The 21,578-nt window shown below is 40.9% G+C and overlaps 1 protein-coding gene across 1 annotated transcript in view; it reads right to left on the bottom strand.

Annotated features, from left to right (window-relative positions):
* Window positions 1-4,684: 4,684 nt before the first annotated feature.
* Window positions 4,685-21,578, bottom strand: part of LOC311062810 (CD209 antigen-like protein D) — a gene marked incomplete at its 3' end in the record, with an annotated part of 34,865 nt that continues 17,971 nt past the window's right edge. The window contains exons 5-9 of the mRNA XM_084082028.1: window positions 20,804-20,907; window positions 20,012-20,127; window positions 13,871-13,960; window positions 7,499-7,633; window positions 4,685-4,722 (exon numbers count right to left, since the gene is read on the bottom strand). Of these exons, the coding sequence (XP_083938154.1) occupies window positions 4,685-4,722; window positions 7,499-7,633; window positions 13,871-13,960; window positions 20,012-20,127; window positions 20,804-20,907 (483 nt within the window). The remainder of the gene's footprint in view (window positions 4,723-7,498; window positions 7,634-13,870; window positions 13,961-20,011; window positions 20,128-20,803; window positions 20,908-21,578) is intronic.

Raw genomic sequence — 21,578 nt, forward strand, 5'->3', positions numbered from 1 at the left:
TAGATGTGGTTGAAAAATAGTAGTAGCTTAATAAACAGGTAACACATGTACCTGTACCATTGATATGCTGCCAGGGTCAGTCCTGTGTTAATTCACACTGCCCCACTCATTTGTTAGTTTCAAGAGTTGTGGTTTCGTTAAGGTGAACAAGTATTTGATGTTGATGAGAAAGTCTCAGACCATGCGTAGGTGGTATGAGGTAAGGTATGCCAGTGGAACAATGAAAGAATTAAGGCAGCTATTAGCAAACATTACTTCTAGCTGTCTGTCTTGTCTTGCAACGTCACCTGATGCAATCATGTACGGGTACCAACACGACAAATCTCCTGCAACATATTAATGAGCAAGTCATCCCGACCACGAGTCACCAAAATCATCCAAACAAATTAATAAAAAAAATAAAAAAAAGTGAATATTTAGGATAGACTATGTACACATTATAACCAAAATACAAAATGTGCCACGGACATGGACAAGTCTTGCCACTGACACGTGTCAAGTTTGGATGGACATGGTAAAGAAAATCTATGTCATCATGCACATCACACCCAAAACTGTGAACTTAAAGGAGCATTTCACCCCTGGAAGAAACTGCAATCACTCAATGGTAATAGTATTTGTAGTAGATAACAGTAGCACAATTTAAAATTTGCACCCTATGGCCAGAAAAATAATGAAATCTGTGTGTTTGACTACGGTTTGACTGGACTGCTGCATTACTACAATGACCATAATGCTTTGGTTTACTGCCCCTCCTTGTGGCAGGGGAGATTCTATGTGGGTGTGATCTCCAACGACAACATTCAAACAGCATGGCAGTGTTGCCATGTCTGCTTATTATAAGCGGCTTCTTTCTAAAATGTAGTTGATATTTGGGCTTGTTTCCAAATGTTTTGATTGTTGTTTAAACCAGTGGTTCTCAAACATGTTCATGTATTTTTCCACAGTCCCCCATCTGAAATTATAATTTGTGCCAGGGAGCCCCTAACAGATATTTGTCAAAAATATTCCACATTTTGCACTTTTTCCCCCTCAAATTTTTTTTGTAAATAGCAGATCTACAAGCTCACAATGGGTAGCGAAGCGTTGTGAGCTTGTAGATCGGCAATTTTCAAATATATAATATCCCATGTACATGTGTAGGTAAAGTTGGCCTAGTTATCCTCTTTTGGGTTTGTTTTCTTAGACCTGGTTGCTTATTTCTCTCACAATATCTGGCAACACTGACTGAAGAACGTGAACCTAGCACATGTTCATCTAGTTACATATATGTCCAAGGATTCGTTAGTGATGTCATATCACTGTCAAATCCTTGCTATCTTCATGCAGTTCTACTTCCGTGTCGCATAGTAGTGACATTACTGTCGAATCCTTGGTATTTTTATCCTAGCCTTTCGCGACGGTTTGTTTACCAGCGCTGCCTCTCCACGCTGTCTTTTTTTTTTCACGCTTGTGCTTATGAAACACTACACAGGATTATTATTTCATGTCAACATTCAAGTACAACTATCAGAAGATAACTCAGGTAAAGTAAAGTCTCACTCTGCAACGGGGGGCGCAGCTAATGGGAGTGACTGTGTGGGGACACCCCATTGGGGCGGTCTTTGGAGCTGGTCTGTGTGAGACGCGTCGAGACAACATGTAGTGCGGAAAAGGAATGACATAACATCTCGTGACGTAAATAACGTCACGAGAAGTTAGAAGATTACTAGATATCTCAAAACACAGATCATACACAAAAATAATAATAATTGAGTCCTAAACTTCATTACCATTGGGTCATTTTCTTCCAGGGGTGAAATGTCCCTTTAATAGGTTCTGTTAGGCTTTTTAACAGGTTAATCAGTCACAATACTTAGGGTTAATTTACAGTTGCTGTCCTCCAGTTGTTAATTTCATACCTAATATCTTATCTTACCTCTAAATTCAGTTTTACTAACTTTGTACGTTTTATTTGTTTATTTATTTTGATTGTTACCTAGTTATTTATTGCATGTGTGGGGGGATTGGGGTTAAATGCGGACACCTGCCCTCCTAAAAGTCTATTCACAGCCATGAGGCTATAACATTGTAACATCATATTTGTTGTAGTGATGATAACATGTCACACTGCTATTCAATGTGTTCACAGACCAAAGATTTGTCTCCATACTGCATTGTAATGCAGTATGGAGACAGTATGGACCTCCAGTTCCCGACTCTCCACCCTGTTAAGCGCGAGACTCTAGAACAACCCTTGAATCTGAGTGAGATAAACGACTCAATTTCGACGATGCACCCAGTTGAATTTTATAAACTATTTTTTAACAAACTAGCTCCACTGTTATTGGATATGTTCAGTGATTCATTAGACCAAGGCTCCCTACCACAAACACTCACAGAAGGATCAATCTCCCTAATTCTAAAACCTGATAAAGATCCACTGAATTGTAATTCATATCGTCCCATATCCCTTTTAAATGCTGACTATAAGATTCTTGCGAAAATTGTGGCTTCACGAATGGAGACGGTTGTAGCCGACATTATTTCGACTGACCAGACAGGTTTTATTAGAGACCGCCATTCCTCATCGAATATTCGCCGTCTCCTTAATGTTATTCTCTCTCCCGCATCCTCGGAGACCCCCGAGGTGGTGGTCTCCCTGGATGCGGAGAAAGCCTTCGATAGGGTCGAGTGGGGTTACTTACTGGAGGTTCTCAAGAGGTTTGGTTTTGGTTCCAACCTGGTTTCTTTGATTTCACTTCTCTACTCAGCCCCAAAAGCCTCCGTTGTCACCAATGGGATGAACTCTCAGATGCTCACACTCTCAAGAGGCTGTAGACAGGGTTGCCCAGCAAGCCCCCTACTGTTCGCTCTTGCAATTGAGCCCCTCTCTATCGCCCTAAAGTCAGCCCCTTTTATTCAGGGAATCCGTAGATGGGGAATGGAATACAAACTCTCTCTGTATGCAGACGACCTATTGATATTCATATCCGACCCAATTTCCACCACCCCAAAGATCATTGAGCTGTTGAACAGATTCGGTACCTTCTCTGGCTACAGATTAAATTATAATAAAAGTGAATGTTTCCCAGTAAATAACTTGGCCCGTCATATTCCAGATAGATCACTGCCCTTTCGCACCTCAGATTCTGGCTTTAAATACCTGGGGGTACACATCCGTAGGACTCTAGATGGGCTGTTTAGAGATAATTTTTTACCCCTTGTTGATAAACTTAAATTGGACCTACATAGATGGGGAATCATCAATATATCTCTGGCAGGGAGAGTAAATTGTGTCAAGATGAATGTTCTGCCCCGTTTTCTGTATTTATTTCAAGCTCTGCCGGTTTTTATCCCCAGATCCTTTTTTGGTAAACTGGATACACTACTCGCATCTTTTATATGGGGAGGAAAAACTCCAAGATTAAAGAAGGAATACCTACAGAGAAATAGAGATGACGGTGGCCTTGCCCTGCCTAATTTTAGGTATTATTATTGGGCTGCTAACATCTCTAAAATTACTTGCTGGGCCCACAACCCTGACCTGGACTGGTGTCAAATTGAAGCAAATTCCTGTCCCAAGACATCTCTATTGGCGTTAATCACCACTAAATTGCCTATTTCCCCTAATCAGCAAACCTCCAATCCCATTGTTTTAACCACACTGCAGATATGGTCTCAATTCAGAACCTTCTTTGGCCTCCGTGAAATATCCCTCTATAGCCCTATAAATAACAACCACTTATTTGCCCCGGCAAGGACAGACCCAGGTTACTCCATGTGGCATAGACGGGGTCTCTCTAAATTAAAGGATTTATACATAGATGGAATTTTTGCTAACTTCGGGGAACTGGCAACTAAATATGAACTCCCAAACTCTCACCTGTTTAGATACTTCCAAATTCGCAATTTTGCCAGAACATATAATCCCTCATTCCCTAACATTCCGGCCAGATCAGGGGTGGAGTCTATCTTGGATGCTCCCAGGCAGGTAAAGGGCCTCATGTCTTCTATTTATAACATTATATCCTCTTTAAGGGTCACCTCTCTGGATAGAATTAAAACAGGGTGGGAGGGGGAACTTGGGGAACCCATCACAGACGATATCTGGAATCAAGCTCAGATCCGAGTGAATGGCAGTACCTCGTGTGCTCGACTTAGCCTGATACAACTCAAAGTCTTACACCGCTCTCATTATAGCAAAGCCAAACTGTCTAGAATATACCCTACTGTGGATGACAGCTGTGATAGATGCCAAACATCCCCGGCAAATCTAACCCATATGTTTTGGTCTTGTCCTCGTTTGGAGAGTTACTGGGTTACTATATTTAGACACTTATCACAAATGTTTAACATTAGCTTACAGCCCAGCCCTGTAACTGCTATCTTTGGGGTCCTGCCCAAAGATCAGACTTTTAATAAATTAACACAAAATGGTATTGCCTTTCTTACATTGCTGGCACGGAGTGGAAATCTCCTTGTGCCCCGAAACCAGATCTATGGCTGAAAGATGTAATGTTATTCCTGAAACTAGAGAAAATTAAATTTGACTTAAGAGGATCACCAGGTGGATTTATGTCCGCCTGGGGCCCCATAATAACCTATCTTACCAATCTGACGAGACTACCTGAGGCCACATAAGGTTGCCTGTGACAAAACCCCTCCACTGATCTGGAAACCCCCCCACCTGCCCTTTACGCCGTCACACTGTCTTCCTACCTTTGTCTACTTTGCTTTCTACTGGGGAGGAGGGGAGAGGGAGAGAAAGAGGGGGAAAGGAGTATTCTTAGGTTATGTTTTCTTTTTTTTTTTCTTCTTCTTCTCTTTTCCCCTTTATAACATGTTGTGGACTTTGCTGATTTAACATAATGTTTTTCTTTTTCTTAGGATCTTTTTAAAAAAAAAATATTTTTATCTATTCATTTTCATGTGGTGAAACGAACGGGGACTAAAGACCCATGAGGGAGGGAGGGAGGGAGGGTATGGGGAAAATTGAATGTTGTGTCGAACTGAACCAGCCCTGTACTCTGAACCAGCTAAGTGTTAAACGTTATGTTTAGTGAATTGTACTGTACTGTCTGTCTTTGTACATATGAAAAAGAAAAAGGCATGAGTCTTATTGTATCCGCAACTATAACTATTGTAACCTGCTATTAATGCTGAATAAAAATCATAGAACATGCATTGTAATTATATCATAATAGGCCTTTATTATTACACACGCGCGCGCTCACACATACACACACACACACACACACACACACACACACACACACACACACACACACACACACACACACACACACACACACACACACACACACACACACACACACACACACACACACATACACACTCCTTTAAATGGTTAGATTAGTATCAGGTATTTAGTTTCCCATAGGCCAGAGGAATTTTCCATTAAAAAGCCTGGAATAATGTTATGGACAATACAGTTTTATGTAATACATCCATTGCTCTCCTTACTAGTTGGTAAGTAAATAAATAAAACAGCAGGATTAAAATACTGTAAAGATCCGAGGAAAAGGAGGCGGAGACGTAATCCACGCTCTAGGCTCAGTCTTTATTACAATATCACACAATACATCCAAGGCTAACGTAGGCACTTGTATCCCTCTAGGCTAGACACACAACAACAACAGGGGCACGTCACTTCCTACATTAGTCCCGGAAGTCCCACCCCACAGACCCTGTCATTGGCTGACAACAACCACTAAAGTGCAATATACACGCAATCCGCAGTGGGCCGCTACAATACAGTAAGTTATTAAGGAATCATTGTAACAGTGTGTGTGTGTGTGTGTGTGTGTGTGTGTGTGTGTGTGTGTGTGTGTGTGTGTGTGTGTGTGTGTGTGTGTGTGTGTGTGTGTGTGTGTGTGTGTGTGTGTGTGTGTGTGTGTGTGTGTGTGTGTGTGTGTGTGTGTGTGTGTGTGTGCGCGCGCGCGCGTGTGTAATAATAAAGTGCCACTGCAGACGCACCTGCACGATTGACTTCATAGGAGCAACCAAAGAAATGGTGTTGAATGATGAACTGTACAGAAAATTATTCTCACATAATGTGTTCCTCAGTTCCACAAGATTTTGTACACTGTGTCCTTAAAGCATTATCAATAACCATGCTACACCATAATAGTGGTGTTTTTTATTAATTTGATTATGGATACAATAGTTTATTCATGCGTACAATATAATGTTTGCATTATTGTCAATTTCACTACTAATTACTACCGTTTAACTTTACTAAGCTGCAGTTTCATCAATGAAGTTAAGAGAAACATCACTTCTCACAGATCCACCTGTAGCTTTCTGAAAAAACAGAGATACACTAACCTGTTCTTCTTCACTATTAATGATCACCAGATCTGCTCCTTTCTTCAGACATTCTTTTCTACTTTCTTCCCAATTTTTACTTTCAGTAGATCTGTAATAACAGCTGCCTCCAATCTTCAGCCAATCAATGGGACATGATTTGTCTAAACATCAAATGGGAGTTTGACTGACGTATTTTCAATAAACTGATAATAAATGCATACGTATAATAATAATATTAACAATAATTATAATAATAAATAAAATAAATGTTTTACCACCACATATCTGAAAATAAAAAAAGGTTTGTAACCTCTCTCACCTGCTGTCTCTCTCTTTAGCTGGTTGTTATTGTCTGAATTTAGTGTGAAGGACATAACATGGTGAATATAAACACAGTTGTTGTTACTGTTCATGATGAGGTTAAAGGAGACATCCGTTCATTTTTAGTGTTATGTTTGATATGTGGCAAATCACTTACCAACGTAGAAATGCCCATTGACTTACTCCACAAATCCCCCTGTCGACCCCCACCGTTGGCATAATACGATGCGCGAAGATAGCCCAAATTCGCCTATTTTAACAAATGCAAAGTCTGTTTTTTTTCTCCTAGCACTCATTGTGGAGCCCCATGAGACCCTTACAGGCGATGATAGTCCCGACAAGCTAACCGCTAATAAAAGAACGCGCTAACGCTCGTTGCTTGTTTCTCTCCGAAACCTGGCAACCTGGTGTTGCAAAGGCAGAGAACAAAAGGCAGAGAAAAAAAAATGTGGTATGTGGACTTAGACTTAGACCATCAATAGGGACGAGCATGAATTGCTGAAGCCCCGCCCCCTCTGTCTTCCCATTGGCTGGCCTTTAAACAGCCATAACTCAAGTTCGCAGCATGCTACGGAGTACAAATTTTGTACATGCACTAAAACCACCAATAGGGACGAGCATGAATTGCTGAAGCCCCGCCCCCTCTGTCTGCCCATTGGCTGGGCTTTAAACAGCCATCATTCCAGTTTGCAGCATGCTACCAAGTACACATTTGGTAAGTGGACTCAGACCACCAATAGGGACGAACTGAAATGAGTTAAGCCCCGCCCCAAAGGCACCGCTTCCTTCACACAGGGTGTGATTTTTTGTTTTACTTTAGAACATAGAAATCACTTGACAACGATTCACAGCTTCTCAAACTCACCCTGTGGTCCAGGGACAGTGTCACAGCTTCCGAGCCCGTCCACGCTCTCATAGATGTCCACCACTCTCTCCTCGAACTGTCCTCTGTCCTCAGTGTCCCCTCTCTGTCCTCTGTCTCCATCACTCTCTGTCAAGTCTGGCATGGTGTAAATATGTGTAGACATCTTACAAGGATGAGAGGCTTGAAAAGTAACTATTGACTACAAATAGTAACAATGTTGTATATTCCTCTCCTGTCTGATTAGCTGTATCAAAATAACTACGTACTAGATATCTATAAGCATACTGCAAAGTCTTGCAAAATGTGGTCTTGTTTGTCTGTGGCTGGTTAGCAATAAGGAAGTACAAGACGGAAATGTACGTGCTACTCAGACACACGTAAGCACGTACGCACAAACAAAAACACACGCACACATTTAGCATCATGTGATGCTGCGTTCCCCTTTAAAGGGTCTACACCATGAATTTAAAAAATAATAATGATATTTAATATCATATTGTTTATGTCCCTCAAACGTTTTTCAAAAGGTTTGAGCCTAAATCAAGCCTCAGATATACTCATTCCAACTAACTTCTCTCTGGCTTATAAAGCACTTTCACCTGCAATGCCACATTGTCCTGTTTGGCACGGGGCGCTATTGAGCCAGTTTGTATGCATGTTATGTCCTGGTTCTGTGTGGAAAAAGTAAAAAAAAAAAAGAAGAAAAAATTATTATTATTATTATTTTTTCTTCTTTTTTGGTTAGAACTGAAAAACGGGAGGAATTGTTCCCAGACGTGACGTAGGCAGGGGGAACAAATCTGACGGACTGTTTTCAGACCAATTTACATAAAAAACACAGATAGCCTATGAAAGCCTGCATGCTCGAAGTCGGGTATTTGTTGCAACAGAAGAGAGGTGGGGGAGACCAAAAACACACAAAAATGAAGAAAAAGTTAAAATTCATGGTGTAGCCCCTTTAACCAGAAATGTATCACGTTTTAGCATTTTTCCACCGTTCCACCTTTTTGTATATTTGATACTGTACTTCTTATTGGATGACCTGATGATCTGTGTGTGTGTGTGTGTGTGTGTGTGTGTGTGTGTGTGTGTGTGTGTGTGTGTGTGTGTGTGTGTGTGTGTGTGTGTGTGTGTGTGTGTGTGTGTGTGTGTGTGTGTGTGTGTGTGTGTGTGTGTGTGTGTGTGTGTGCATGCGTGTTAGTCGCTAGTCTACTGTATTCTACGGTAGTTTGTTGTTCAGTGCTGTATAAGTGCATTCCACATGGAATGTTTTGCATCTAGTGTAGCCTATGGATATCTTGTTGGTCTTGGTGGTAGGTTTAGAGTTACTGTTAGTCTGTAAGTATACTTACATACTGTGAGTATGAAAATATTACAGTTTTGATTTTGTGTACATTGTGTTGTCTTGTCTTCAACCATAAATTCATTAGCTGACGTCACTTTTTTGGGGTCTACCGATGGGCAGCTGTACTACTCACCTGTACAGTACCTAATTGTTTATTAAAAGGACCAAAGAGACCAGGGGACAGTTGTGTGTAAGTGCATTCTATGTCTGCTGTAGTTGTCATGTAGTATTTACTAAATTGAGAAATACACATCACTAAATTAAAACAGGTTGCACCACACAAACTAGTTGTTCTGCTAAGATCTTAGTTGTTATTATTATTTACACTTCCCAACTACTGGGTTACTGTTGCAGATCTCTGCATCTGGGATGGAATCGTGGTCTAATAATGTTGTAAACTGAAGTTAAAGTGTGAAACTCTATTCCGCGTTAACAAACAGTGTGTCTACCTCACGTATCGATAAAAAAGAACAATTCACATCTCTTACCAAAGCTTACAAATGCTGCTGCTGAGTATCAACAGTGTGAATTAACTGAAGCAGTCCAAAGAGACGTTTGGATAACAGTGGCTGATGGAGATTTCAATCTCGTCTAGCGAGACTTCCGGTGGCGGTGGGGCGCATTCACGTTGCATAGTGTTCTGTCACTATGAATGTCAGATCTCTCTCTCCAAAAAAAGGACCATAGGCGCACGTTTTCAGCTGTGGCGGACCCTGTCTGTCTGTCAGTCTGTGCGTGTGTGTGTGTGTGTGTGTGTGTGTGTGTGTGTGTGTGTGTGTGTGTGTGTGTGTGTGTGTGTCGATTTCAAATATTCCACTTTTCCAAAATCACGAATCAAGAAGATCGTTTGCTGTTCTGAACAGTTTGCCAATAATTGTTTTTATATACTGTAGGCCATTTTCAGCACTTATGAATGCACTGGAAAGCCATTTGATAAATATTGCTATTTATGAGTGTGACTGTCTTAATGCATGAATTAGTTATAGACAGGGAGACAGAGAGAGGGGATACATAAACACGAGCTCTAGATGAGAAAATGTAACAGATTCAAGGACCTGTTTTTGGAAAAAATATGTCATCTCGTATTTCTTAACCTTTTGGAGAATCTAAATCTTCCCAGAAGGTCCGGTTCATTACGTGTCCCTGCCCTGTAACGGTGTGTCCTGCTTGTTCAATGTCCATAGAGACACACGGCTGGAAGCGGAAGGCCTACAAATTCACACCAACTTTTGAGACAGCGCCACTACTCAAGGTCCGTTAGAACGATGAACTGCAGCTCTCAATGCAATCTCTATCAATATCATCTCCAGTTAATGTAGGAATATTTTAAAAGTAGGCTAATTCTCATATCCTCTCATAGGGAATGCATTGGCAGCTGCAGTCTGCTTTCTAATTGAGCTTATACCCTTTGAGCCATTAATGTTGTTACTTGTAATGACAGTCAATTTATGGATCATGCAACAATAACTCTAACACAAAAAGGGGGAGAGAGCAATAACAGTGGTGTTCAGTAATAAAGCACATTTACTTGAGTACTGTACTTAAAGTATTTTAACAGCAAGTACTCCAGTACTTTAACTCAAGAACAAATTTTACAGTGCAACTTTCACTTGCAGTGCAGTAATATTTGACCAGGAGTATGTATACAGTATGTTTACTCAAGTACTGGGGTTGAGTACTCTGTCCACTACAGGGTATAATTATAACATCTTTACTGTATAGAGTACCTTATCTCAAGACAGAGTCCAGTAATCAAGTGGTTCTCAAAGTTGGGTCCGGGGAGCCCCAGGGGTCCTTGAGAATGTTTCAGGGGGTCCCGCAGCTAAATTAGTTATAGCATAAAAATCAGTTTAACCACTTTAACCCTATACTATATACATAGACTATTTGAAAATAGCTGATCTACCATGTTGGATCTACAAGCCCCCAACGCATCACATAAAAAAAAAAAAATAGGAATTTTATGTATCAGTTATATATTACACAAACGTTATATCCCTGGCACAAAATATTTTAAGATGGGGGTCCACGGCTAAAGGCATATTCATTTTTGGGGTCCTTGGCATGAAAACTTTTGAAAACCATTGCAGTAATCCATTATGCTAATTCACTACCTATACTGGCCAGATCAGATCTGGTCACCTAGTGGCAGTTCTTTACACAGCTGAGGAATAAATGAAAGATTAAGCCTGCCTATTATCTGAGCACACACAGATACAAACAGATAATAGTGGTGACACTGTGGTATTGTAGTTCACAATGATAAAAGATGATCGGAGCTTGGTGATTAGCTTAGAGGACACACTGGTGTTGAATGATGAACTGTAGTCAATTAACACCATTCTCACAGAATGTGTTCCTGCAGTTATAAATTGCAGTTATAAATTGACGGTGTAAACATTAACCATGTACTTCAAGCAAAATGAATAGGCAAGGCAAGTTTATTTGTGTTGCACATTTCAACAACAGCCAAATCAATGTCCTTCACTTAAAACATTCAGCTAAAGAAACATGTTATAACAGGACATTTGAATTCAGTAAAAATTAAGAAAGAATGTGTAGATTCATCAGCAATGTATATTTTGATATGAAAAATAACGATCACTTACAGTGATATTGTGAATGGAATCTCATTTTCTTAAAGCAAATCATGAGTAAATCGTGCAATGAACCATATTGAATTGTGAATCATTATATGTAATTAATTCATTAATTAATTCATAAAATGGAATAGAATACTTTAATTGGCCACAGTATAACCATTGAAAGTGGCAAAATGGATAAAATCACACACTGCGCAAAAAACAAGGTTTTCGGCTATGAAAACAGATGAAAAGGAGATGTAAATTGACTAAATTCAGCGAAAATTCCTGTATTTACAGGAATTTTCCACTCAGAAAACTCAGTGTTCTGAGTCGGTAAACTCCGGTTTGGTACCAAATTAAGTATGCGTGACCCCCTGCTGGGGTTGCTGCCAGAAAATCACACCTTCAGCCCTGACCTAGATTTCCACAATTTGGTAGGGGGGAGATCCCCCCTCCCTCCTCCCTATCTCGAGTAATGCTACTGAGCATGTGCAATAAGCCACCTATGATTGGCTGTGACGTAGGTGGGCATCCCTCCCTTATTTTGGGGGTCACATTGTGGGGGGGGGGGGGGGGGGGGGGGCTCACAAGGTGACCCCCCTCCTAGGGATCTGGGGGGTGGTCTTAGATTTTTGCTTTGTTCACTGTTTGCTTCCCTACAGTTTTCTTTTTCTTTTTCATTACATTACATTACATTACAGTCATTTAGCAGACGGTTTTATCCAAATGACTTACAATAAGTGCATTCAACATAGGTAGGGAACGAAACTACTAATCACCAGAAGTATTAAGTACATTCTCTTCTAAAACAAGCAACTAAGAGTATACCTAGCGCTAAGGTAAACGTGCAATATATCAGCTATCTACTTTCATAAACAGATGAGACAAAATAGGAAAATCAAATGAGCAGGAGCTTAAACAAAAAAGTGTATCGAATAAACAAGATCCAATAACACAAGAGCTCGTACAACTAATTGACAACAAGTAGGCCAGGCAAAGAGGAAGGGTAGTGTTTCCTGAAGGGGTGGGTTTTCAGCCCGCGGCGAAAGATGGGCTCTGCTGTCGCCTAACCAGACTCACGATTTGAATACATTCAAAGGATTCTAAATCCCTGGCTCAACCCCTCCGCTCAACACTGCTCAACACTGTTTCTGCCATTGGTCACTCTAGCCCTGCTTTTGTTACTCGGGCTGCGGGCATCGAACCGATCTAGATAAGTCTCCTGAGTGGACTTTAGACCATCAGCCAACTGAAGAACACATCCTGCCCAGACGAACCCTGGGCGATTGCTGCCAACAAACCAAATATATAGTTCTCTATAACACCCTTACATAGATTTCTTTCACTGCATGAAAAGAGGCATTAATGGGCAATTTCTGGCATTTGCAGTTGCTCAGTGAACCCGCAGTTTGCTGGTGTTTTTGTACGTCATTGGAAATTTACAGTTGAAAATGTTTACTGTGAAATTTGTCTATATACATTTGGAAATCAGTGATTTACCGTTCCTCTGCCAGACAAAGACCCAGCAGGAGACTGGCCATTTCCTTTGACATCCAAATTCACTCTTTGTTTAAAGAGTTCTCTCTCCCTCTCCCTCTCTCCATTGCCAAAAAAATATATAATTTTCAATATTTTTGTTAAGGGCTTAAAAAAGGGCTTAATTTGTTAATCTTTTTTTTTAAATATAATCTAAGTGAATAAGAACATTTCCCATATCTGTTCCCAAGAATACAATAGTAATGTAGATGTCGGGATGAGGGGTGATGAGGACAGGTTAAAGGTGGCGGGGTGTGTGACACTGGTCATGGCTGAACCCTCTGTATCAATTGGATGTTTATTGTTTCTAGAGTATCAATGATGTGTGATAGCAGTCTTCTTACCTGGGTATTTTGGGCCTACCGATGGGAAGCAATATTACTTACTCATTGACTGCCACGGAATTCATTTAATTAATTCATCGGTCTATACCGTCCCCTTGCCAGCCAAAATGGCGATTTTACTGTAGGCTACCTTTGAAAAATCATGGAATATTCTCTGTGACCGGCGTCCTCACGGAGATCGGCTCATAACACACAGGGGGGTCCGGTACAATCGGGGAAAAAATACTGTATTCTAAAAATAAATACAGTACTGAAGAAGAGTGCACCCAGAAATCACGTGATCACATAAAAAATGTTAAAGGACCCCCCGCCCCACCAAAAAAAACAAACGTCTTTTACGTCCTTGGCAGCCTGGGCGTTTGGGCGTAAACCACGTTCATTACGTCCTTGGCAGGGAATGAGTTAAGGTACAGCACCTACAGAAAAATCTGCATGGGAAAGTGAATGACCACCACTGACCCCCAACACCGCTGAAGTGCCCTTGAGCAAGGTGAGCAAACTGAACTACCTACTGCTCCAGTGCAGCTGTTCAGTGGCCAGTAATATAAGACTGTGGTTGTACTGGTCAGCTCCCAGGTGTTAATGAGTGTATCTGTGTTGGTCTCTGTGCAGGGTGTTGCTGAAAACGAGCATCTCTGACGAGCAACTTTCCCTGGGTAAATACGGAGGACAAACACAACACAGGTTGATGCTGCAACCCAGTACACTGTACACAAATGTAGTCCCTTAACTTTACTTGGCATCTTAAGATACAGGTGTAGTAGGCTACATGTTAGTATGGCTGAAATGTCTCTCTGGGCATTGCATGCACACTGGTTCATTATGTGTCCCCTGTGACGGCATGCTGCTTGTTCAATGGCCGTTGACCAGGACATATCTGTTTTTTCTGTTTGAGCTTATAATGTTTGAGCCATTAAAATTGTTAATTGTAATGACAGTCAATTTATGGATGCAACAATAATTCCAACACAAAAAGGGGGAGGAAGGGCAATAACAGTGGTGGTCAGTAACAAAGTACCTTTGCTTGAGTACTGTACTTAAAGGGACATTTCACCCCTGGAAGAAAATGACCCAATGGTAATGAAGTTTAGGACTCAATTATTATTATTTTTGTGTATGATCTGTGTTTTGAGATATCTAGTAATCTTCTACCTTCTCGTGACGTTATTTACGTCACGAAATGTTATGTCATTCCTTTTCCGCACTACATGTTGTCTCGACGTGTCTCACACAGACCAGCTCCAAAGACCGCCCCAATGGGGTGTCCCCACACAGTCACTCCCATTAGCTGCGCCCCCCGTTGCAGAGTGAGACTTTACTTTACCTGAGTTATCTTCTGATAGTTGTACTTGAATGTTGACATGAAATAATAATCCTGTGTAGTGTTTCATAAGCTCAAGCGTGAAAAAAAAAAGACAGCGTGGAGAGGCAGCTGGTAAACAAACCGTCGCGAAAGGCTAGGATAAAAATACCAAGGATTCGACAGTGATGTCACTACTATGCGACACGGAAGTAGAACTGCATGAAGATAGCAAGGATTTGACAGTGATATGACATCACTAACGAATCCTTGGACATATATGTAACTAGATGAACATGTGCTAGGTTGACGTTCTTCAGTCAGTGTTGCCAGATATTGTGAGAGAAATAAGCAACCAGGTCTAAGAAAACAAACCCAAAAGAGGATAACTAGGCCAACTTTACCTAGACATGTACATGGGATATTATATATTTGAAAATTGCCGATCTACAAGCTCACAACGCTTCGCTGCCCATTGTGAGCTTGTAGATCTGCTATTTACAAAAACATCTTGAGGGGGAAAAAGTGCAAAATGTGGAATATTTTTGACAAATATCTGTTAGGGGCTCCCTGGCACAAATTATAATTTCAGATGGGGGACTGTGGAAAAATACATGAACATGTTTGAGAACCACTGGTTTAAACAACAATCAAAACATTTGGAAACAAGCCCAAATATCAACTACATTTTAGAAAGAAGCCGCTTATAATAAGCAGACATGGCAACACTACCATGCTGTTTCAAGGTTGTTGTTGGAGATCACACCCACACAGAATCTCCCCTGCCACAAGGAGGGGCAGTAAACCAAAAGCATTATGGTCATTGTAGTAATAAGCAGTCCAGTCAAAACCTAGTCAAACACACAGATTTCATTATTTTTATGGCCATAGGGTGCAAATTTTAAATTGTGCTACTGTTATCTACTACAAATACTATTACCATTGAGTGATTGCAGTTTCTTCCAGGGGTGAAATGCTCCTTTAAAGTATTCAAGTATTTTAACAGCTAGTACTCCAGTACTTTAACTCAAGAACAAATTTGACAGTGCAACTTTCACTTGTTGTAGAGTCATATTTGACCAGGAGTATACTTTTACTCAAGTACTGTGTCCATCGCAGGGTATAATAATAACATCTTTGCACAGCGTATAGAGTACCTTATTTCACGACAGAGTCCAGTAATCCAGTGGTTCTCAAAGTGGGGTCTGGGGACCCTCAGAGGTTCTTCAGAAGGTTCCAGGGGGTCCCCATCAAATGTATTGATATACTGTAGCATACAAATCTAGTTTAATCACTTTAACAATATATACATAGACTATTTGAAAATAGCTGATCTACAAACCCCCAACGCATCACATACAAAAACATGAACACATTTGTAAAATCAGGGATATTATGCAGTATATCAGCTATGTTTTATCTCTGGCACAATATTTTCAGATGGGGGTCCACGGCCAAAGGCATATTAATTGTGGAAGGTCCTTAGCATGAAAACGTTTGAGAACCATTGCAGTAATCCATATGCTCATTTAAAACCTATACTGGCAAGATCTGAGCTCTGGTATACCCAACAACTATCAGACGTCATCATCCTCAGAGAAACAAAGCCTGGGCCATTCTGACACATAGTGGCAGTTCTTTACACAGCTGAGGAATAACTGCTTAGAAAGCACACTTAACTTAGGGGCACGGTGCCGCAGTCGGTAGCGCTGTTGCCCAGGCGCGTAAATCTGGCGTGAGGATGGGGGGTCGGCCGCGGGCGCCGAAAATGCGCATGAACGCATTTTGGGCGGATTTTGTTTTTCTTTTCGGTTGACTTTATTTCGGTTTTAGGGTCAGGTTGTTATTTAATTCTCATTTTTGCCTGATTTTACTGATTCGATATCAAAAAAATAGTTATTTTAACATTTATTTGTATTATTCTAAATTACTTGGGGGTGATCGCCTCAAGGCAAAACACAGGCCGAGGCACAGCCAAGTAAATTACGGATGACCGTAACATTCTCTGTGTCCTCCTCTTCAATACCTTCGGTTTTGGTCAAACTACCCCCCAACTTGGAAGCACCAGGTTGTTTGTTTATAATTATTCACAACAAATATTTGGATTTGATGATAACTCCTGCGGTCGCTAGTTTGAGTCGGCAGGGGTCTATCACTTTCTGTTTCTTTTTTCTCGGTAGCTTTCACTGTTTTAAAATACTTAAATATTCACACTTTGCAGCTAGCACAGATAGCTCTTGTATCCTCTTATTATGTTGTTGAGCTCCTAATTATTTTCTTTCCCCAAATTCGTCTTGTAAACAAGCCGGTGAATGAAATCACATGTTGCTGCCTGCTGGCCGCCGGGATGGAATACACGAAGAACGCTCGTCCCAAAAGACTCGGGCGAAAATAGGGGCGAGTGTGTTTTCCCTGTGCAGTTAATACCCTTACAAAAACATGCAGTAATCCTGGTCGCTATACCACCTCCCCCATGACAGCCGGGGCGCCTGATGGAGGGGAAGGGAACTGGTTGGAATAACGTGTTCCTTCCACGCGCTACGTCCTACCGGGGAAACTCCCCCTTGTCAGGTGACAAGAAGGTCAGTTGGCTCTCATGCATTGAAGGAAGCATGAGCTCGGCCCTGGCCTCCCTAGGCTGTGGGGGACTGGTGTAGGGCTGGTGTACGCCCAGGATCACTTAGGAAATTGGCACCGGGTGAAAAAATCGCAGGTTAAAAACAAAAAAAAAGAAGGCACACTTAACAAAACAGATAATAGTGGTGACACTGTGGTATTGTAGTTCACAATGATAAAAGATGATCTGAACTTGGTGATGAGCATAGAGAACACACTGGTGTTGAATGATGAACTGTAGTCAATGAACATCATTCTCACATAATGTGTTCCTCAGTTATAAATTGATGGTGCAAACATTCGACCATAGAGCAAAATGAATAGGCAAGGCAAATTTATTTTGTACAAAACATTTGATCAACAGGGCAATTCAACGTGCTAGTTACATTCATCAAAATAAACATGTTATAATAACACAACATTTTAATTCAGTTAAAATTAAGAGACTTTAAATAACATAATATAACAACCACGCTAAGCCAGAATGAGTGAACAAATGATTCATCAGCAATTAATACTTTTTATATGAGAAATAACAATCTCTTAATTTTCACATTTTATCTGGAATCTAATTTTCTTAAAACAAATCACGAACCCAGTTTAATGAATCATATCGAATTGTGAGTTGAGTGAATCGTTCCATTAATTAATTAATTAATTAATTAATTCATTCATTCATTCATTCATTCATTCATTCATTCATTCATAGAATAGAATAGAATAGAATAGAATAGAATAGAATAGAATAGAATACTTTCATTGGCCACATTTAAAGGCACAGAATCACCATTGAAAGTGCCAGAATGCGTAAAATCACAAAAAAAGCCTAAACTTGTTTCCATTGTGGTCCATTTGAAAACAATCAACACCCAACAGACTATAGAAACAACAGTACAAAAAACACTTTTATATTTAAGGGTTCGAGGCCTATAAGGCTCGAAGCCTTATTGCATCTCTTGGCTTTCACTATTATTATTCTTCTTCCACCGTTTTTTCGCAGTTCTGGCCTAACCGTGCATACGCTTTTTACGAAACTCGGCCTTATGGTAGAGGGCTATGCCAAACGGCCAAGGCCCGAAACTCAAAACCATTGGCCAAAGAGTGGCGCTATAGCAATCAATTGAAAATGCCAACTTTGACCAGGTTCAACTGATGCCCTGTTTCACCTACAGCCATGAAACGTTGATACCTCTGACCTTTAGATCTCCCACCATTTTGAATTATATGAAAAGCAGTTAAAATCAAAATGTTGACATTTCCAATTCCTAGGGCGTCAACCACCCTGCCATCACCGAGTTTCACAGACTGTGATTTTGAGAATTGCTGGTATTCTTGTAGAACTTCTTTATCACATGTCATGTGCTTTGATGCTCCAGAATCAATTAACCATTCGACCTGTTGTGGTCTGTCAGAGTTTGCCTCTCTGGCCACAAAGGCACTTTCAGATGAATCATCCTCATCCTCACATATCATGTTTTTAGCCTTGTGGGTTTTCTTTTTAGGTTTATTTTTCAAGCTTGGACAGTCACGTTTAATATGGCCTTCTTTCCCACATTTGTAACATCTCCACGTGCTTAGTCTTTCTACTCCCACTGTCCTGGAGTTATACTGCACATTTCCCCGAAATTGTGATGACATGGCTGATGCACCACCTGACGTTGCACCACTGGAGTTATCATTAGCATTCACTTGCTTTTGCTCTTCATTTATTAATGCTTGTTGAACAAACTTCAGTGTCAGGTTTTCAATCTTTGTTTCTAGCACAGTGACAATTGTAGCATAACTTGGTGGCAAACTGCCTAGAAGTGTTACAATTTGGTCTTCCTCTTCTTTTACAGCTCCTATTGCTGATAGCTGATCAGTTAGCTCCTTCATTCGTTTTAAATGCTCAGTTAAATGATCTCCTTCCTTCATTTCACATCTGAAATATCTTTTCTTCAGGAACAGTTTATTCGCCAAAGTATCTCTCTCAAAATGGCCTTTCAGCGTGGTCCACGCCTCTTTTGGAGTCTGGCACCCCAGTTGTACTCAGGTACAACTGGGGTGTACTTACATTCAGCACTAACATAGAGACATAGATTGGTGAAGCAATAGGAAGCGGTGTTGGAATCCAGCGCCTGGGTTTGGATCCGCCCTTCAAGACCATCGATCGGGCTCGTTCTCTCAGTCTAGTACACTGTCTACCTGCAAGTCTGTAGGTCCCTGGTTCTAACCCCAATTTAACCAGTCCAAATATAATTTACTGAACAAAAATCATGACTTTGTTAATTAATGCATGTTCACTTCTTCTCTCTCTCTCTCTCTCTCTCTCTCTCTCTCTCTCTCTCTCTCTCTGCCTCTCCCTCTCCCTCTCTCTCTCTAACTGCCTCTCTCTCTCTCTCACACACTCTCACTCTCACTCTTGCTCTCTCTCACTCTCACTCTCTCTCTCTTTCTCTCTGCCTGCAGCTATATTTCCATTTGTTCTTGTGTTTTTGCACTATTGTTTGTATAGTCTTTTGGAGTGCTTTTAACACATTGGGTGCCAGCATTTTTTCATAACAACTTACCGTGGATGCCAACCCCATGTGTTAAATGTTGCCGTTAAAGTATTCTCTCTATTCTATGAATGAATGAATAAATTAATGATATGTAATGATTCACCCAACTCACAATTCAATATGAGTCATTATACTGGGTGCATTGTACGATATATTCATGATTTGTTAAAAACAAAACAAAAAAACAAAGCAGAACACTAGCTGAAGTTTCTTCAATGAAGCTAAGAGGAACATAATCTCTTCTCACAGATGACCCAGTCTTTTTTCTCTGAACATACAGCAGGAAACCAAAATCCTTCCTTTTGCCAGTATTGTGTACAGTTTTTGTCTTCATTTTTACCAGGATGTCCACTGGCCCAGTGCCTGCAGAGTAACAACATAATGTATTTTAACCACATCCTTTCAGTTACTCACATACACTTTGATAGACTTACAATTCAACGCCCAGGAAGTAGGTAGGAAGGTAGGAGAGTAGGCGGGGTGGGGAGCCAGTTTACTAGTGTTGCCATGTCAGAGTATAATAAGCGACTTTGTGCTTGATTCTGAGGTGTAGTTGCTTAATTTGGCTTGCTTTCTAATGTCTTCTAAACCAGTGGTTCCCAATTGTTTTTCATGTCGAGGACCCCCAGATTAATATGTATTTGTCCATGGACCCCCATACAAGATTTTTGTTGTTAAAATATTTAAAAGACATTAAAACAAAATCTCACTTTTTCCCCCAATATGTTTTTAAAATAGCAGATCTACAAGCTGCAATCGACATGTTGACGCGTTGTTAGCTTGTAGATCTGCTGTTTTGAAATACCTGATGTAAAGTGGTAAAACTTTTGTAAAGTAGTAACGCATTTTTGGGGGCATGTTTTCATAGACCTGGCCGCTTGTTTCTCTTGCAAAATATGGGAACACACTGATTACCTGCATTACACCAGTAGCCTAGGGAGGAAGTGAATAGATGAGTGAAGCAGCAGAAAAGGGCAATGGCGCCACCTGTAGAACGGCCAAGAATAAGGTGAATAGAAAAATATGTAAAATGTCTCACTTTGTTGTCAATTGTGTTCCATCCACCCATGACCATTTGCGCTTAGTCTTTTTCAGACCAATCCATGAATACGACGATCCCTCGATCAATCCTTTGATGAATTTCTAATGCATTCAGATTTTCATAAAATGTCATCACATGCATCTGTATGGTTAATGGACATGGGCACACACACACACACACACACACACACACACACACACACACACACACACACACACACACACACACACACACACACACACACACGCACAAGCACACGCACACGCACACTGTGGCAAACCAGGGGAAACAGCCAGGCCTATTCCACAGAGAGGGCGGGTCCCTAAGCTCAGGCTGGGGGAGGTGGTAGGTGGAGTGTATTAATTATCCTGTCGAGGTATTACAGCCAATGGGAGCCTGGCAATGGACTCACCTGCAGCCAGTCAGGCAATCAAGGGGAGCCTTTAAATAGCCGGCTCACAAGCCAGCTGGAGAGTCAGTTTGGAGGAATGAGGAAGCAGGCCACGTCACTCTGTTCCACATGGAAGCTATTAGGAAGGACATCTTGCAAGTGAGTACAAGTGAGTACAAATAAAATAAGTACTCATGAGCGAGACACGCGGCTTAATGGAAAACGCCTTAACCCAGCTTATCCAGAACCAGGCCCAGCAGGCTAAGGGCCTCGAGGCCTTACAAGACGCTAATAATAATATTTTTTGTATTAATTCAATAAAAAGTATTTTAATCAGATTGGTGGCCATTTTCTCATAGAGTTATAATGTATCAGAGTGCA

The sequence above is a fragment of the Gymnoscopelus microlampas genome (genome assembly GCF_963454915.1).
Source record: "Gymnoscopelus microlampas genome assembly, chromosome: 16".
Classification (NCBI taxonomy): Eukaryota; Metazoa; Chordata; class Actinopteri; order Myctophiformes; family Myctophidae; genus Gymnoscopelus; species Gymnoscopelus microlampas.